The sequence below is a fragment of the Leucoraja erinacea genome, chromosome 26 (genome assembly GCF_028641065.1).
Source record: "Leucoraja erinacea ecotype New England chromosome 26, Leri_hhj_1, whole genome shotgun sequence".
NCBI classification, from domain to species: Eukaryota; Metazoa; Chordata; class Chondrichthyes; order Rajiformes; family Rajidae; genus Leucoraja; species Leucoraja erinaceus.
The window spans coordinates 13,991,772-14,012,187 of NC_073402.1; the positions used below are offsets into that span (position 1 = coordinate 13,991,772).

At 39.0% G+C, this 20,416-nt stretch overlaps 1 protein-coding gene across 4 annotated transcripts in view; it reads right to left on the reverse strand.

Annotated features, from left to right (window-relative positions):
• Positions 1 to 20,416, reverse strand: part of LOC129709667 (zinc finger MYM-type protein 4-like) — a 175,289-nt gene that overhangs the window by 85,570 nt on the left and 69,303 nt on the right. For all 4 annotated transcript variants that reach the window (XM_055656165.1, XM_055656167.1, XM_055656164.1 and 1 more), the window contains one exon: positions 10,867 to 10,933. In XM_055656165.1, the coding sequence (XP_055512140.1) occupies positions 10,867 to 10,933 (67 nt within the window). The remainder of the gene's footprint in view (positions 1 to 10,866; positions 10,934 to 20,416) is intronic.

Here is a 20,416-nt window from a genome sequence, read left to right on the forward strand (position 1 = left end):
CCAGTCCTCTTCCCCGAACAACAGAATTACATTGCTTTAAATAGGTTTTTTGTCCCCTTATCACATTCCACAGACATTAGTCATGGTCAGAAGTACTGGAAAAGGTTTCCACAGAATGCATCACATCAAACCTTTTTTTTACATGGTACAAGATATACTAAAAACATCGTATATCTTCTTTGTCACTTGGTCCCTCATAAACATAGACCATCTGTTTACAAAGATGCAACTGTTTATTTCTCTCTTCCTTTATTGCCTGCTCCCCCATAAACATTGGTTATTTGGTTTATGGCATCTCACTTCAAAGGTTTCTCTCCAGCTCCTTCACTTGGGAGACAATGTTATCTCTCACACCCCCCAACCTGAGGAAAGCCTAATTTGACACTAAATATAAGCTGTAAGCTAGCCCAGAAACCAATTTAATATTTTTAACTAAAATTCGGCTTCATCATATTAATAGCAAAAGGATAACGAGGGATAAAATTGGTCTATTAGAGAGTCAGAGTGGACAGCTATCTGCAGAGCCAAAAGAGATGGGGAGATATTGAACAATTTCTTTTCTTCGGTATTCACCATGGAGAAGGATATTGAATTATGTGAGGTAAGGGAAACAAGTAGAGTAGCTATGGAAACTATGAGATTCAAAGAAGAGGAAGTACTGACACTTTTGAGAAATATAAAAGTGGATAAGTCTCCAGGTCCTGACAGGATATTCCCTAGGACATTGAGGGAAGTTAGTGTAGAAATAGCAGGGGCTATGACAGAAATATTTCAAATGTCATTAGAAACGGGAATAGTGCCGGAGGATTGGCGTACTGCGCATGTTGTTCCATTGTTTAAAAAGAGGTCTAAGAGTAAGTATTAATTTTTTTGCTATTATTAAACCATAGTTAAGGAATAGATTTTGAGATGTGTTCAATTTATTCCCTTCTTCCATTACACCAAATATAATCATTTCAGTATTAGGTTCCATTCTTGTCTTGAATAATTTTGTAAGTATTTCAAAAATATCATTCCAAAATCTATAAAGTTTTATGCAGGAAACTAAGGAGTGTGTTATAGTTGCCTTTTGGGCTAGACATTTATCACTAGTGGCGGATATATTTGGATAAAATTTGTTCAATCTTGTTTTTGAATAATATAATCTATGTACAATTTTAAATTGAATTAGATTATGTCTTACATTAATTGAACATTTGTGAATATATATCAGGTATTTTTCCCATTTAACCTTCGTAATTTTTATCATTAATTCCCGTTCCCACTCTTCTCTAAGTACCTCTGTCGATGGTAGGTCTATATTTAGAATACTATTATATAAATAAGATATTAATTTTTGTGAGTCAGCTTCAATATTCATTGCTTCTTCCAATAAGTCAGGAGTTACTTTTTGATATCCTTGTATATATTTTTTCACAAAGTCGCAAATCTGAAGATATTTAAAATATTGGTTGTTTTTCAATTTAAATTTTAATTGTAGTTGTTGGAATGATAGCAGGTTTCCCATTTCGTACATATCCCTGATCCTTCTAATTCCGAGACTTTCCCATTGGTTATATGTCTTATCAATAAGAGATGGTTTAAATAAAGGGTTGTTCTCGATTGGCATTAACAGTGATAGATTTCTTAATTTTAAAGATAAGTTTATTTGTTTCCAAATTCTTATTGTACCATATATAATTGGATTCTTCTTATATATTGTGTTATTCAGTTTTTTTGGGGAAAAGAGGATCGTTCCTATATTACAAGGATGGCAATCCTCCTTCTCCATTTTTATCCATTCTGTCTGTTGGGTAGAACTATCCAACCAATAAATCATATTCTTAATATGCACTGCCCAGTAATAATACATAAAATTCGGAAGTGAAAGTCCCCCGACCTCTTTTGGTTTACATAAGTGTTTTTTTGTGATTCTATGTGATTTATAGTCCCAAATATAATTTGTAATGTTAGAGTCTAATTTAAAAAAAAAATATTTTGGTATATATACCGGTATAGACTGAAATAGGTATAGTAATTGTGGTAGGAAGATCATTTTTATTGCATTTATTCTACCTAATAATGATAAGGGAAGTGTTTTCCAAAATTTAATCAGTGTATTAAGTTTATTTAATAAAGGTATGAAATTAGCATTGAATAATGCTTTATATTTTCTAGTAATCTGAATACCCAAATATTTAAATTTTTCTGTTGCGATTTTAAAGGGGAACTTCAATAAGTGTATAGGTTCTTGAGGTTTTAATGTCATGATTTCGCTTTTGTTCCAGTTTATTCTATATCCAGAAAAAGACCCAAATTCCTCTATTAAGTTTAATAAATTTGGTATGCTCATTTGTGACTTTGTAATATATAAAAGTATATCGTCTGCATATAATGAGATTTTATTCTTTGAGTCCCTGGTATTATAGCCCTGAATATTCAGATGAATTCTTATACTTTCAGCCAGGGGTTCTATCATAAGGGCAAATAGCAGGGGTGATAGTGCACATCCCTGCCTATTACCCCTTGATAGTTGAAATTTTTGAGATAACATGTTATTAGTTAAAATTCTTGCCATCGGTTTATCATATAATAATTTTACCCATGTTATAAAATTCTCTCCCATATTAAATTTTTGTAGTACTTTATATAAGTATTGCCACTCTACCTGATCAAATGCTTTCTCTGCATCCAAAGAAATAATTGATATATCTTCTTCCTCTACTTTATGCGAGTACATTATATTAAACAGGCGTCTCAGATTATTAAATGAGTATCTTTTAGGTATAAACCCCGTTTGATCAGGGTTTATCAATTTACTAATATATTTGCTTAATCTTCTTGCTAAAATCTTTGCTAAAATTTTCTGATCTGTATTTAAAAGTGATATAGCTCTGTACGAGCCCGGATCTTCTAAATCTTTATCTTTTTTTGGAATAAGCGTAATAGTTGATTCTGTTAGTGTTTCAGATAGTTTGTTTTCTTTAAAAGCATGGGAGTATAAATTAAATAAATAAGGGGTCGTTATCTCCTGAAATTTTTTTATAAAATTCATTATTAAAACCATCTGGTCCCGGTGTCTTACCATTTTTCAGCGATTTTATTGTTTCACCTATTTCTTTGATTGTAATTTGAGCTCCTAGTTCCTCTTGTTCCAAAAGGTCCAGTATTGGAAGATTACAGTTATCTAGAAATTTTTTTATTTTACTATCTTCTATTTTAATTTTAGATGTATATAAGTTTTGGTAAAATTGGGCAAATCTATTATTAATATCTTTAGGTAGTATTAGTAATTCGCCTTTCTCTGATTTAATTTTGGTTATAGTATTTTCCAAAGGGGTCTAAGAGTAAACCTAGCAATTATAGACCTGTTAGTTTGACGTCAGTGGTGGGCAAATTAATGGAAAGGATACTTAGAGATAATATATATAAGCATCTGGATAAACAGGGTCTGATTAGGAACAGTCAACATGGATTTGTGCCTGGAAGGTCATAGTTGACTAATCTTCTTGAATTTTCTGAAGAGGTTACTCAGGAAATTGATGAGGGTAAAGCAGTGGATGTTGTATATATGGACTTCAGTAAGGCCTTTGACAAGGTTCCTCACGGAAGGTTGGTTAAGAAGGTTCAATTGTTGGGTATTAATGGTGGAGTAGCAAGATGGATTCAACAGTGGCTGAATGGGAGATGCCAGAGAGTAATGGTGGATGGTTGTTTGTCAAGTTGGAGGCCAGTGACTAGTGGGGTGCCACAGGGATCTGTGTTGGGTCCACTGTTGTTTGTCATGTACATCAATGATCTGGATGATGGTGTGGTAAATTGGATTAGTAAGTATGCAGATGATACTAAGATAGATGGGGTTGTGGATAATGAAGTAGATTTTCAACGTCTACAGAAAGATTTATGCCAGTTGGAAGAGTGGGCTGAAAGATGGCAGATGGAATTTAATGCTGATAAGTGTGAGGTGCTACATCTTGGCAGGACAAATCAAAATAGGACGTACATGGTAAATGGTAGGGAATTGAAGAATGCAGGTGAACAGAGGGATCTGGGAATAACTGTGCACAGTTCCCTGAAAGTGGAATCTCATGTAGATAGGGTGGTAAAGAAAGCTTTTGGTGTGCTGGCCTTTATAAATCAGAGCATTGAGTATAGAAGTTGGGATGTAATGTTAAAATTGTACAAGGCATTGGTGAGGCCAATTCTGGAGTATGATGTACAATTTTGGTTGCCAAATTATAGGAAGGACGTCAACAAAATAGAGAGAGTACAGAGGAGATTTACTAGAATGGTGCCTGGGTTTCAGCAACTAAGTTACAGAGAAAGGTTGAACAAGTTAGGGCTTTATTCTTTGGAGCGCAGAAGGGTAAGGGGGGACTTGATAGAGGTCTTTAAAATGATGAGAGGGATAGACAGAGTTGATGTGGACAAGCTTTTCCCTTTGAAAATAGGGAAGATTCAAACAAGAGGACATGACTTCAGAATTAAGGGACAGAAGTTTAGGGGTAACATGAGGGGGACCTTCTTTACTCAGAGAGTGGTGGCTGTGTGGAATGAGCTTCCAGTGAAGGTGGTGGAAGCAGGTTCGTTTTTATCATTTAAAAATAAATTGGATAGTTATATGGACGGGAAAGGAATGGAGTGTTATGGTCTGAGCGCAGGTATATGGGACTAGGGGAGAATACGTGTTCGGCACGGACTAGAAGGGTCGAGATGGCCTGTTTCCGTGCTGTAATTGTTATATGGTTATATGGTGCAGGAGTAGGCCATTCGGCCCTGCGAGCCAGCACACCAATGAATGTGATCATGGCTGATTATCCCCAATCAGTACCCCATTCCTGCCTTCTCACCATATCCCCCGACTCCGCTATTTTTAAGAGCCCTTCACCACTTATCACTGTAATAGTCATCACCACTTACTAACAAATTTGACTATAAAATAGTCTTGGCCTTTTTTTGTTTAATCCAAATATATAACATGGATGATCAATAACTGAGATGCTAGCACTCGCTCTTGTGGCACAAGTGGGATTCTGGAAGCTTGAAAACAGTCTCTTTAAAAATAAGGGGTAGGCCATTTAGGACTGAGATATTGGCCTATCCGATCTCATCTAACAACATGGCCAGTGTGGCATCCAAGTCTCTTTTTGAACTCAATTCAGAAGATAAGGAAATAGGAAGAAAATCTTAAAACAATAATAAGACAAAACAAACCTGTATTTTTTCATCTCTCCTCTGTTAAAAGAGTAAACTTAAAATAAAGAATAAACTTAATTTTCATAGATTACTAACACGTTTGCAAAGAACAAAGGAAAAGAAAATAACCTTGTGTGGCTCCACCTCCACAAAACTACTGACTTCTTAAAGAGACACACACCACCTCTTAAAACACATTAGTCTCTGCAAGGATTTCTTACGTAAAAGAGCAAAAGCTCATTCAATGACATCCTATTTTATCTGAATTATAGGATTAATTCAACATTCACCAGAACCAGTTCCACAAACACGTAAGAATCTTTAAACTTGCTTATTTTATACCTTTTTTCTGTGACATTCACTCACAATTTGCCACACCTCATGCAATATGTTAAATCTCAGATATTCACACACTTGTGGCCACTCATATGGGTATTGCACTTAATAATGGCTAGGTGGATTGGGAAAGCTGAGGCTAGTGTCGTGGTCAGCACTGTCTTTAAGTTGTAAAAGTCTTCTTCTTGTTAGAATGAGAGTTAAAATGAAAAAGAATTAACCAATGCCATCAAATCCTCATCTGCCAGGAATGGGCGGGCCGCTATGATTCACAATGGGATGGTTCAATTCCCTGTCAGTCAGGAACCTGGGCGCTGTGATTGGACAGTGATCCAGATTGTGATTGGTCACACTCCCTGTCATTCAAGTCAAGTTTTATTCGTCCCTTGCACATGAAGTGCAAGTGAAATGAATTTGCCAGCAGCGGTACAATAAAAAAGAACACACAATACGCAATACAAATTTAACACAAATATCCACCACAGCATTCATCACTGTGGTGGAAGGCACAAAATTTGGCCAGTCCTCCTCCATTTTCCCCCGTGGTCGGGACCTTCAACCCTCCGCAGTCGCCGATGCGGGCGTCCAGATGTGCAAACAAGGTAAGTCCTGATAAGTCCCGATTTGGTGGCTCCCCACCGGAGATCGCAGCTTCAAGATGGTGTAGGCCGCAGGCCAGCGGTCGAAGATTAAAAGTCCCCGCCGCACCGCAGCAAGAAGCACCGCCGACTGCAGGGCCGGCGGTCGGAGCTCTTCTCCAGTTGTCCCCGGTGAAAGACCCCGCTCAGGATGATAAGTCCACGCTGCGCCCGCGGTAGAGGTTGGCCGCGGGGCGGCGGTCGAAGCTCTTCTTCTCCCAGGTCCCCAACGAGGATCCGGACGCTGCGCCAGCTGCAGCTCCGTAGACTGCGGCTTCAGGCTGTCGCAGGCCAGCGAACGGAGCGCTCCCCTCCAGCGACCCCCAGCGAGGGCTTGCCCGCTCCGCGACGAAAGTACCCTCGCTGCGCCTGCAACTGAAGCCCCAGGCACGTCTCCGGGAAAGGCCGCACCAATCCTTGCTGTTAGGCCACGGGGGACACGACATTGAAAAGGTCGCCTCTCCGTGGAGGAGGCGACCAAAACGGTTTCCGCCTTACCCCCCCACACACAGAGACATTAAAAACACACATTAGGACATACACAAAAAACAAAAAAAGTAGAACAGATTAACACGCTGCTGGCAGAGCTGTGGCTTGCAGCACCCCCACCGACCAGGATCTTGCCACATCTCACAACCATTGGGTCATTCACAAACTTCATCTCTGTCTTTTTCTCTCTCCAGCAGAGGCGAGCTCTGTGCCAAAAGTTATTCAAAGTTCGAAGGCAAGTTTGTTTTAAACAGTACAGGCTGGTGGCTTGTGATTAAAAGTTCTTGAGCCAGCCTTAATTCTCATGCTTTTTTTTCCCTCTTCCAATTTTTGATTAATTTATCTGCTGTTTCTCCCTCTGGGGCTCTGCGTTGTTTAACTCTCTCACTGCTGATTTCAATTACTGCTCCTTCTTCCTCTTCTGCCTCAGCCCTTTTCCTTCTTTCTCATCTGCCTTTTCAGTATCCGAGTAGCTATCAGTATCATTTTTGTCTAGGGGTGCCCTTTAATGTAGGAGTGCTGGACCCTCCTCCCTGCTGCGGAATCTTGTGTGGGAAAGGTGGTCTACACTATTTCCAACTTTATTCCTTCATTCCCCCTCTTCTATAAACAGGGTCCCCATGTCAGACAAGGGGTCTCCAGATGACTTACCGGTACCGGGTTTGTTCTAAACCATTAATTGCTTGTTTTCTGACCTCTTCTGATCAGCATTTTCTCTCTACCTTGGCCATTGGCATTCTAGCTGTAACACTTTCCATTATTTCATAGTGCCATCCCTGTTCCTGAACTCTATCCCTCTCTCCTCATACTTCTTCTCTGCTCCGCTTTCCATTCCTTAATTCTCTTTTTCCATTTCTTTCCTGCGTCTCTCCCATATCAACATCTCTGCTCTTTTAATCGTCTCTACTTTCCCTGTTCTACCTACTGGCCAGGATTCATCCTATTTTTAGGATTCAAATAACACATGTGTTGCATAGGCGTTCATTCCCCTGTCACTTTCGTTCAAATTATTACCTATTATTGCAGTGGTGAGACCAAGCGCAGGCTTGGTGATTGCTTCGCCCAACACCTCCGCTCAGTTCGCAATAACCAACCTGATCTCCCGGTGGCTCAGCACTTCAACTCACCCTCCCATTCCGAATCCGACCTTTCTGTCCTGGGCATCCTCCATTGCCAGAGTGAGGACCAGAGCAAATTGGAGGAACAGCACTTCATATTTCGCTTGGGTAGTTTACACCCCAGTGATATGAATATTGACTTCTCCAATTTCAGATAGTCGTTGCTTTCTCCCTCCTTCCCCTCCTCTTCCCAGCTCTCCCACACCTGTCACCGCCTCTTCCTTTCTTTTTCTCCCCCCCCCCCCCCCCCCCCCCCCCCCCCCCCCACCCCCCCGACATCAGTCTGGTCTCAACCCAAAACCCGAAATGTCGCCTATTCCTTCTCTCCAAAGATGCTGCCTCACCCGCTGAGTTTCTCCAGCATTTTTGTCTACCTTCGATTTTTCCAGCATCTGCAGTTCTTTCTTAAACAAACAGATACAAAGTAATCAGGGGGGCCATCAGGCTGGTCTGAGTGATTAATAAATTCCATTATTATGATAATAGTTGTGGCGAGAAATGGTGCCCAATTTATACAAATATACAAAACACAGTCATTACATTGAAAACTGGACATCAATATTAAAACTACAGTAAACATAAAATTACAACTGCAGTTATTTCAGGTTATTGCCTCATCATATAGTTAGCACTCTTATTTCATCCATACAGGATTACACCCTTGCAGATCCAGCATTTTATTCAGTATGCGACTAAAAACAGTTAAAATTAAGAGTTTTCAGGGATAAATTATCAAGCAACCGTGGCATTAAGAGGAGAACTTTTAAATGTTTTGAAAGAGGACCGATAATGATTTGCATTCAATCTATTTATCCATCTATGGTGTTCACTCCAACTCGGGATCGAGTGGTGCCATCTGCTTCATGATGTCCTGTGTTAACCATTCTTCATGACGCAGTTTCACTCATAAGTAAGCTGGGCGGATGAACAGACGCTCCTAGTTTGCAATTACTAGCTTATTCTATTACAAATACACAGCTCTACATGGGTTGATTTGATATGAAAATGAGTTTTATTTGGGAAAAGTTTTGAACAATATTGGCCAAAGGATAAAGTGCCTTAACAGCATTTATGAAGCAACGCCTGTAACTTAATTTTAGTGATACTATAGTATGAGATGAAGTCTCAACAGTTTAAAATAAATACCTTTTATTCAGCTTTTAAACCAAATATATTTATAATTCTTCATACTAACCATAAACACGCATCTTTCACAATATCCATTCACCATCAAATTATTCTCCAAGATAAAAATACATCTCAGTCTACTTCATCATAATTTTTATATTTCATAAGGCATTGGCTACACTCAATCCTATATTACTTACGTGTAGAAAGATCAATGTAAAAACCCTACCTGTGGAAACAATGCCAACTGGTGGCTTAATTACAAAATGCAGTCAAAATTACAGGACTTTTAAAATTTACAAGAAGCATTTTTAAAACCCTTCAAAGTTTGAAAAAATGTTCTAATACAATTCACAGACATATAACGAGCTAAACATGTTTGTCTAAAAAATTAAAAGCAGGAAATAGGACTTGTCCCCAATTCCTGCCACACCAGAGATTATGGCTGATCTATCCCAACTCCTCTTCTATGCCATTTTCTCTATTCCCTTATCTTCATTCCACCTAAAATACTGTAAGTGATCCAATCTCCACAACCCTCTAGTGTAAAGAATTCCAGTGATACAACATCCTCTGCAAAGAGAAATTTGTATGAACAATTTTAATTAACCACTCTTACCGTGTAACCATTTCCCCTTGCTGGAGACTTGCCCACAATAAATCTACCTTGTCATGCCTCCTAAAGATCTCGTATTTCAATAAAATTATCCCTCACTCTCGAGTATAAATCTAACGCAATTAGCTGTTCGAGATAAGACACCCCTCCAATCTCAGGAATTACCTTAAAAACTCTCTGGTCTATCTCCAATGCGTGTATCACCTTTCTTAAATACGAGGAATTATTGTACAGTGTACTCCAGGTGCAATCTCATCAATACCCTAGACCATTGCAACAATACCTCTCTACTTTTAAACTTGTAACACATGGCAATCTATTCTATGTCATACGACACACTGACCCTCCAAGTTATTAAAAACGTTAATAGATAGTTGTGGGCCAAGTACTGATTGTTGAGCACTTTAATAATTACATCTTTCCATTTAAAGTCCCAATTCTTTGTTCCATCTGAAAGTCGCATCAGAGCTCAGCTTTTGTTAATGATTAACCAAAGGGATGGGAGATTCAGAAGTGGCAGAAGAGGAAATTAAAATCTTTTGAGGTTTGTTTGTAGCAGCAAGGCAAAAACATATGAAGTGATGAGAATTTGCAAATCATCAAACAATGTAAGGTTTGAGCAGGGCATCATGGCAACATCCTCATAAAACTTCCAGCTTAATGGCATCTTTCCAATAGCAGGGTGACCAAAACTGAGCACAATACTCCAAATGTAGCCTCACCATCTGTACAACTGCAACTGAACATCCCAACCTTTATACTCAATTCCTGACAGATGAGGCCCAGCATGCCAAAAGCCTCCTTCACCACCCTATCCATGCATAACACCACATTCAGAGAATTATGTAGTTGTATTCCTGAATCCTGCAGCTCTACAATTCGCCAGGGCCCAATTAATGATTGTGAATGTTCTGGCCTGGTTTGACTTCCTAAAGTTCGATACCTCCCACTGAATTAACCACTCTTCGCCTCACTGTCCCAACTGATGAAAATGTCACTATAATTCTTAATAATTATCTTCACTGTCTTCAATCACATATCCCTCAAACGCTTTGCATGGCTTCACCATTGCATCGCTGCACAAAATTCAACTGCTAAATTATTTTCATATTACAACTCAATAACCTCACAAATTCATTAACAAAAAAATAACTTTCTGAATATTCAAAATGAATTAAATTAATATACCTGGGAAATGTATTTCTAACTGGACAGGATACGTATGTACAGCAAAATAATAATACTTTTTACAGCTATGTCTTGCTGACATTTTATTGCACCATATTAAAAGTTGAGAATTTAATCTTTCACAGTTTAATGAAATAGTTTTATTAATAAGAAAAACATTAAAAATTAGAGCACTTACTTGCATCGCCATCTTCTTCCCACGCACCAGGAGAATGACAAGCGGTGTTGGTGAGAAAATCCTCATCCTATAGGTAGGAAGGGGGCAAAGTGTAGGTGATCATTCAACACAACGAATGTTCTACTTCTCAATATTCAGAAAGTTAAATAAAGTACCATTAAAAAAAAATCACTATATTTGACACGTTCATTAATTATGTTTGCGTTAAAAAGCTTGCATACATTGCACATTTCCCACATATCTAACATTCGGTTTTGTCAATCCCTTCCCCTTCTCCACAAAACATGCTCATTTTTCTATCCCTTCCCTTTCTCCACAAACATGCACATTGAAAGAACGCCAACATGAAATTCTACAATGACGCTGTCTGTCCAGCAGAGTTACTCCAGCTTTTTGTGTCTATCTTTCGTTTAAACCAGCATCTGCAGTTCCTGATCATGAAAGATGTTTCTCTCTCCACAGATACTTCCTGGCCTGGGTTGCTCAAAATTTATGTTTTAAGTTCAACACATACCTGTTGCAATAGTTTTCTCATAGAAACATAGATCATAGAGATTAGGTGGAGTAGGTCATTCAGCCCTTCGAGCCAGCACCACCATTCAATGTGATTATGGCTGATCATCCAAAATCAGTACCCTGTTCCTGCTTTCTCCCCATATCCTGATTCTGTTAACTTTCTCTTGAATACATCAAGTGAATTGGCCTCCACTGCCTTCTGTGGCAGAGAATTCCACAGATTCACAACTCTCCACGTAGCAACACAACAATGGAGGAGACAGAGTGAGAAAGTTCAAAGATTTAAAAGTTACAAAATGGATGCTTTCACCTTTCTCCTATTACACTAGCAAGGCTAACAGAACTGTTTTCGCCCATAACACTAGCGAGATAACAGCACAACTACATGAATGTTTTCCATTATGATATAAACAATCAGCAGAATGTTCAGACAACGGTTCTTTCCCTCTGCTCTACAGATTGCAATGTACAAACAATAGATCAACAAGGTCAAAAAACAAAATTGCTTGAATCTGCAAAAAAATAGCTTATTTAGCATAACCATATATATGGGCTAACCTTTTCTCTCTCGGAAGAACCTGTCAATCTTAACAGGCAAGAGGCTGTACATTGCTCTGTGAGATAAGGTATTGCTAAATCGCTGATTATTGGGGTATAAACATATCTGATTGAACATTACATCTGTGTGTGGGGATAGAGTGAACCTATAGTCAGTATATTACATATTGTAAGAGTTTACTGCCACACCCACCTGGCAAAATAAAGATTTTACTACTCAATTACTAATTTTATTGTGTTTTTGTCTGTTTGAAGTGAAACAAACCCAGAGCACCAGAGAAAGAGAAACAACAGAGAAATCAAAGAAGACTGAAATGAAAAAAGCAGGATGTCGAGCTGGTGGCTTTCGAGGCATTGTACCTTAACTAGCCCGCAAGAACTTTAACATTTTGCAGCCAACAGTCGGCACAGTTTAAAACTTTCGTACAGTTTAATAATGTGAGGTGTGGCAAGACCCTGAATGACAGGGAATCGGACCAATCCCATTTCTGGGCTTGGTTAATTTCTACCGGCAGTGGATACATTACACTACTCATTGCTGGTGTATCTGCCAAGGCACCGCAGCAATTCTCTCTAACTCTCGCACTCCAACAAAAAGAAGACTTTCACAACTTATAAACAAAGCTTGCTACTACACCAACTACTGCAGGCTTCAGCCCTCCCAGTCCAACTAGCCATTATTAAGTGCAATGCCCATACGTGGCCACAACTAAGGCCACAACATTACTACCCACACAGTGGATTACAAATTCTGCACATTGGTCCCTACAGAACCAAAGATTCTAGTAGACAGAACAGCTCTGCAAGACAAAGGAACGTAAAGTTAATTTATGTAAAGTTCTGCCATGTAAAAAGATCTTTGGAAATGAGGGGGCTGCGCCGTTGACCCTTTGATGGGCCTCTGGCTCACCCCTCTCGGACAAATTTGTGTACCTGATGTTTTCCGTTTACACTATATACACTTCCTTACTCTTGCTGATAAGGAGGGAAGGGAATGTGGAATGTAGCTTACACTTTGAAGGTTTAATGAAATGACCTGTGTCTAAGGGGGAGGGAGCAGTAACAGCAGCAACAGACAGAGAGTCGAGTAAGATAACAGAAATGTGTCTTGGGTTGAGACCGTTCTTCAGTATGTGTCGTATTTATGAACAAAGTATCAACATTTTTGGGTTTATCAAAGTTTTAAGAGTTTTGCATTTCCTTGGGGAGTGTATAACTGTGTTTTACTCTTGAGTGAGAATGTTATAGCTTTAACGTGTGTGAATACCGAGATTCAGCATATTGCATGAGGTGTGGGAATTTGTGTGAATGTCACAGAAAAGAGGGTGCAGAGTGAGTGAGCTTAAAGACTGCTTCTTGTTTGTCAAACCGGTTCTGGGTGAATGTTGAATTAATCCAATAATTCCGAAAACAAATAGGATGTCATTGAATGAGCTTGCTCATTTACATGATAAATCTTTGTAGAGTCTCATACGGTTTAAAAGGTAGTGTATTTTTAAGAAGTTGCAGTTGTGTGGGCGGTGAGCCGCACACAGTTATTTTCTTTTCCTTTGCTCTTTGGAAATGCATTGGCTATCTATGTGGAAATTAACTGTTTATTCTCTGTTTTCTCAACTTTTATTAAACAGCGGATGGGGCACAGCAAAGAGACTGTTCATTTTCTTTGCCGCATAACCTGGCATTAGCATTGGTGACCTTGTCGGTATTTTAAGTTTGATTTCATCCTATTTCTTACCTTTCGAATTGAATTCAAGAGAGATCTGAATTGCGCACTGGCCAGGTGGAATTCAGATTGAGGTGTTGGATGAGAATTGGAAATGCCTTTATCTCAGAAAAAAATCTGCTAATTTGAAATTGTTTTTATTTATAATTACCTATTTTTAAAGGGTCTGCCTTGTACGTAGTTAAAGAGTTTAAGTAAAGCCTTGACTGAGACTGGACAGGACCTTAGTGATGAATTAATTACATGTGCACAGCAAGTGACCAGAAACTTGTCACTTACAGAAACCAATGAACCAGAGAAATGCAGAAACCAGCTGACCATAACGGCAAATCCTTACAACAAGGAGATCATGAACTGATAAGATATTGGGATTGGAGGAAATTGGGAGAACGGTGAAAAGAGCCCTTCCAAGTACTAATGACTACACCTACAGCAATGAAGGTCGAAAATAATCCTCGTTGGATACACATAACCGATTGCTAAGAAATTGAAAAAAGGAAGTATGAACTTGAATGTCCTCCTGCAAGACTGGAGGTAAAAGGAAGCCATGCAAAAAATTAAAAGAAAAGGCCAGTATTTACAGTATCTTGTTGAAACCAGCCATGAACATATGCGGACGCATTGCACTGAATTATGCAGGTGCCTCCCTAATCACGGATACCAGGAATGAGTCTCCCTCTGGGTGAATAAACTTCAACAATTAACAGTGACCCCTTATTTGTTCTTTGGGGTTCCGGGATTAGGAATAAAACCAAAGGGATCGATTTGAGATGGGGGGACACTTCTGAGTCACACTTAATCATAGCTACTAGACCTCCAGCAACAACGAAAGGAATAGGAAAAAATGATACAATGGCTGAAGGACATACAGACAATTCATGTTCTAAAGTTGCCAAAGACACAGAAGGAAAGATCACATGGGTCATAAAGGAATGGGACACTGTGAAAAGCAGCAGCTGCCTACTAAGGATCTGCCAACTGTGGCTCTGGTCCAAGTACCCTACGAACTATGGGCAAAGAATAAGGATCATGTCGGATGAGTGTTTTCAGTCCCTGAACATAAACTGACTATAAAAAGGGTGCTGCCTTGCCATGTTTAAAACAATATTGACTGGCCCTGGAGAAGGGATAGCTATGGTCTTTATGATTGAACCAAACCTGCCTCTAGCACTTCCACTGGAAACTCATTCCACACAGCTACCACCCTCTGATTAAAGAAGTCCCCCCTCATGTTACCCCTAAATTTCTGTCCCTTAATTCTCAAATCATGTCCTCTTGTTTGAATCTTCCCTACTCAAAGAAAAAAGCTTATCCACATCAACACTGTCTATCCCTCTCATAATTTTAAAGACCTCCATCAAGTCCCCCCTTAACCTTCTGCGCTCCAAAGAATAAAGACCCAACTTGTTCAATGGGGGGTGGGGTTAATGTGTGTGTGTGAGGGGTGGTTAGTGTGTGCGTGTGCGTGACGTCGCAGGCTGCCTCCCCCACAACCGCGCGTTGAGGGGACTGGACCCAACGGGTCCCACTTGGTCTGGTATATTACTAAAACTATCATCTTGTTTGGGTGTTTAAGAAGGAACTGCAGATGCTGGAAAATCGAAGGTAGACAAAAATGCTGGAGAAACTCAGCGGGTGAGGCTTGTTTAGATGTGTGCCGTGATTGAGCTCCTGGAACTACGCCAAAACAGTACACGATAACGCTAAATTTTTTGCCACCTTACTCACCACCTTACTCACAATTGTCCTGTGGTCTGTGTCAAGTTTTGTTCAGATTGATGTTATATTTTACAAGTTATACATAATTCTTAACTTTAGAAATTCAAGTTTAAGAAAAAATTAGCAGATAAAATCCTTTGTGGCCCAGCTTGCTACAAAGTTGCAATCGAGGATCTCTCAGCCCTTCCAGCAAGTTTTCAGCTGAACAGGAGGGGGAGGGGGAATTGCTTCAATCCAGGAACACTCAGTTCTGCCAACAAATGTTTAACTTTTAAAAACAGAACAGGAGGGGGAGGGAGTGCTGGGGGAGGCAGGGGAAATGGAATTAGATTTTTTTTTAAAGTCCTGGAAGCAAGTGCTTGCATTTTTTAAAAGTTTAAAAAGAGGGAGGATGAGGGGCTATGGGTGAGTGGTGGAATATTGCGTTGGGGGAACAGGTTGCGTTCGGTACGGGCGAGTGGTGGAATATTCAGTTGGGGGAATGGGGGACCAGACCTCCCGTGTGACAAGGACCCAACTGGTCCCACTTGGTCTAGTAAACATTACATTTCTTGCATTAAAAAAAACTTTTGGTCTCAGCCAAAAAAATCTATTGGTCCATTTCCCTCCACTGAGTCCCTCCAGCAATTTCTGTCATTCTCTTGTGTCTACATCTGTATTCTCTTGTGTCTACATTAACTTTATTTGTCTGCATAACATATTGTAAATAACAAGCCATTGAGGGGTTCAACAAACCAGTTGGACAAATAAAACCTGTATTATCTGTATAAATATAATTTTTTTAAATGAGCAAAATAATGACAATGGGCAATTGGCTAACATGATACATTTACTGGTGAGGCATATCAGTGCTGATGAATGGAGCAGTTTTACCATTTAAAACATTATGCAATGACATAATAATGGTATTTTTAGTTTAGTTTTAGAGATAGTTTTAGTTTGAGATTGGAAATAGGCCCTTCAAGCCACGAGTTGATCCCATTACCCGTACACTAGCTCTATGTCTTGCACACTAGGGGCAATTTATAGATGCACACTAGGGGCAATTTATGCACGCTTTAGGAATGTTGGAGAAAATAGCAACACCCAGAAAAAAACCACGTAGTCACAGGGAGAACGTACAGACTCCACACAGTCAGCACCCGCAGTCAGGGTCAAACCCGGGTCTCTGGCACTGGTGAGACCAACTTCCCTCGGCACGATGACACCCCTTTCATCGCTCTCCAGAAAGGCAAAATTTGCTTTTTTTATATCAAACATGTCATGCCATCTGTATTCTCTTGGGGTCTACAAACATTTAACTGCCCATAGCGATTTATTTTAGAAACATAAATCCACATAAACCTTTTAAATCTGATCAATACATTCTGAGAAGTCCCTTGAGGGGTTAATAATAAATTTATGCCAAGTTCTTCCTACATATTTATTTATGTTCTATTAATTCAGTACGTTCCACAATTCTGATTCATACCAGTAAAGTATTAAAGCATCAAAATTCCATATTATGAATGCAATAATATTTTAAAATGTTATAACCACTTTTAAACCCAGAAAAGTCTACATTTGAACCAAATAAAGGGATTTACTTTTTTACTTTTGAATAAATTATTTTTGAAATTGAATTGGAAGTTACATCTAGAAAACTTCATTATCTTAAAGTAGATATCTTTCTTTTTTGTTTATTAACACTACGCAGAATTAGAGCAGTTTGTAAAGGTAATTATTGGAATGCTGAAAAACATTTATATTTTAGATCGGCATCAGTATCACCACCAATCAGGGCCAAATATTTCTAGGAAATGTAAAGACCATTGCTTCTCACTTGGCCTATCTAGTCTATATCAGCTTCTCAGAGAATTCTCAGTCTCATTCCAACACGTCTATAATATATTCTCTCTCACCCGCTGTTGCTCTTGCCACCTCGGGACAATTTACCTACCAACCCACCTTTGGGATATGGAAGGAAACCAGAGCACCCAGACAGAGTGTACAAACTCCATTTACACTCCTCAGAATCACAGCTAGGTGACTCGAGTTGTGAGGCAACAGCAATAATTACCTCAAAGAAATTACACCAACAGGCTTTTGCTTTGTCTGTGAATATCAGAACTCCATATAAGAAGTTTAAGAAATAATTTCATACCCTTAGGGTAATACTCATCTGTACATGCCAGCAAACTCAATGGTTCAAAATGAAACCTCCAATCCAAGAGGCATAAAAGTACATAATCCACAACCGGGAACTGATCACTGCGTTGTGTTAAACAAGCTGAAATTATACCAGCAAGAACATGTTATTGTATTATAGTTGCTATAAGCTGTTGCTCTGATCAGGCTGCATCTCAAATACAACCTCTGGTAAGTATTCAAGGGAAACATCTAGACCTTGAAAGCTCAGAAAAAGATCACCACATTAACCTTTGGTGTCAAAAAAACATTAAGGGAAAGGATTACAATCCTTGACTAAATTTGCCTTGAGAAAGGCAATTTGAAATGAGGCCTGACAAAGATAGATAATACTTTTTGAAGTATAAAATGTAATCTCAATAGCTAATTCATGCTACAGGACAAACCTGCAAAACTAAGTGGTAATGGGAAAATCACAACTGAAAGCAAAAGGGATCACATCATGGAAATGGAGTAATGAGGTCTCCAGAATTATTTAACAGCTGATTTAATATAAGCTTGGAGTACTGTAAGGAATGTGCAAAAGTATTTTCTGCAGAAGAACAGATTACTAGGTATGTTAACAGTTCCCTTCATCCAAATTTATGCAGGTCCACCCCATCTTACAAACACCCAATTTATGTACACCCTGTCGAGAAATGTATTTGCTAATTGCTGCAGGGCTGTGGGCATCGTCTGCCATGCTGGAACTCTGTTCGCAATTGCATTTCCGACTGGCAAATTGTTTGGGTTGCAAACAGAAATGGAACTCCCCCATAGCCTGGGAACGACCTGCATGTGGACTCTTCACAATGACAGGGCCCAGGAAATTACAATTGCTAAAGTGCCCAATATAAAAAAGGGAAATGTAATCAAGATTAATACTCGAATATCCAAGAGCTCAGAACTGCACAAATAACTGCTTATGCTTCTTTCACCACCTCTGATTTAATCAAACTCTGACATGGCTTTACTGTTAAAGTGTTTAGCCAACATATTCCAATCCCATCACAATCTATAATTGTCAGCACAAACTCCATCCTTTTCCCATGTAATTAAAAACCAGACAATTTGCACACTGCTGCATCACATTTGACCTCAATATGACCCTTGACTATGTTCTTGTTACTGCCACACGATTCCAAAGCACTGCTGACCTAGCTTTCATAAGCTCATGTTATATGAACAGAATTGGGCCATTTGTCCCATCAAGTCTACTCTGCCATTCAAAAATGGCTGATCTATATTTCCCTCTCAAACCCATTCTCCTGCCTTCTCCCCATAACCACTGAAACCCATACTATTTAAGATCTGTCAATGACCACCTTAAAAATATCCATTGACTTAACTTTCCTCTTCATGAAAGACAGCACTCAAATAATATTCTACTGTACATGTCATGACTTGACATAGCAAGTCTACTACACGATTCATCCTCAAATTCTGATCTATCCAAATACCCAATAATGCAATACTTTATCAATCCTATAACCATGCAGGATATATGCACTCAATTTCTCAATCTTTAATCCCCGTTTAATTCCTTCACCTATGGGCTTGTGCCCGAGGCAGCTAAGCTCCTACGCTCTAGAATTTATTATTTAAACCTTTCAACTCCTTTTTCTCTTATCCCACGTGAAGGTTCTTAAAATATGCACCTTTCTTGAAATCTATGTCTGTTGGTTCAATGTCTTGTGGTATTGTACTATGTTAAAGAAGCTAAAATGTAAAATAAACGGTATCATTTCCAAATACTATATATTTTTAAAATTAGATCTGGATCAAATTTGTCAATACAGATGAAGGGGTCGAATGCAACAAATCTGACTTGGGACCAGAGCACATAATGCTCTGTGCCCATATTTGTACTATAGACAGTCTCAATATCACAGCTGTTAATATTGGCATCTGCATCCAGGAAAAGATTACATAAATGAACAAGAGTTTTGACCATCACTTTGAACAAAGAATACAGTTGAATTCAGGCAATGAATGGTGTGCTTATCTGAAATATGAAATAGCTAAAAAACAAAAAACATTATCCTGAAAAATCATATTCTCAAACATGTCAACATACTTCTGCAGTAATGGGGAAATAAGATAGGAGAAAACATTTGTGGTTTTACAAGTAAAAACTGCGTCTAAGTATTAAGGCTCTCCCTTATCCATTTTACTTGTTACATCCTCAAACATTTTCAGAAAATTAGTCAAGCATGATTTCCCCTTCATAAATCCATGCTGACTTTCACCAATCCTGTCACGGCTTTTTAAATCTTTAATAGTCGACTCAAGCATTTTTCCCACTACCGATGTCAGGCAGACCGGTCTATAATTCCCTGTTTTCTCTTTCCATCCTTTCTTAAAAAGTGGGGTTCTATTAGCTACCCTCTAGTCCACAAGAACTGATCCAGAGTCTATAGAACGTTGGAAAATGATCACCAATGCATCCATGATTTCTAAGGCCACCTCCTTGAGTACTCAGGGATGCAGACCATCAGGCCCTGGGATTTATTTGCCTTCAATCCCAACTGTTTACCGAAGACCGTTTCCTGACTAATGTGGATTTCCTTCAGTTCCTCCCTCCAACTAGATCCTCGGTCTCCTAGTATTTCTGGAAAATTGTTTGTGTCTTCCTTAGTGGAGACAGAACCAAAGTACTTGTATAACTGGTCTGCCATTTCCTTGTTTCCCATTATAAATTCACCTGTTTCTGATTGTAAAGGACCTACATTTGTATTCATTAATCTTTTCCTCTTCACATACCTAAAGAAGTTTTTACAGTAAGTTTTTATATTCAACGCAAGTTTTCTTTCATACTCCATTTCCCCCCTCTTAACTGACCCCTTTGCCCTACTCTGTTATCATATC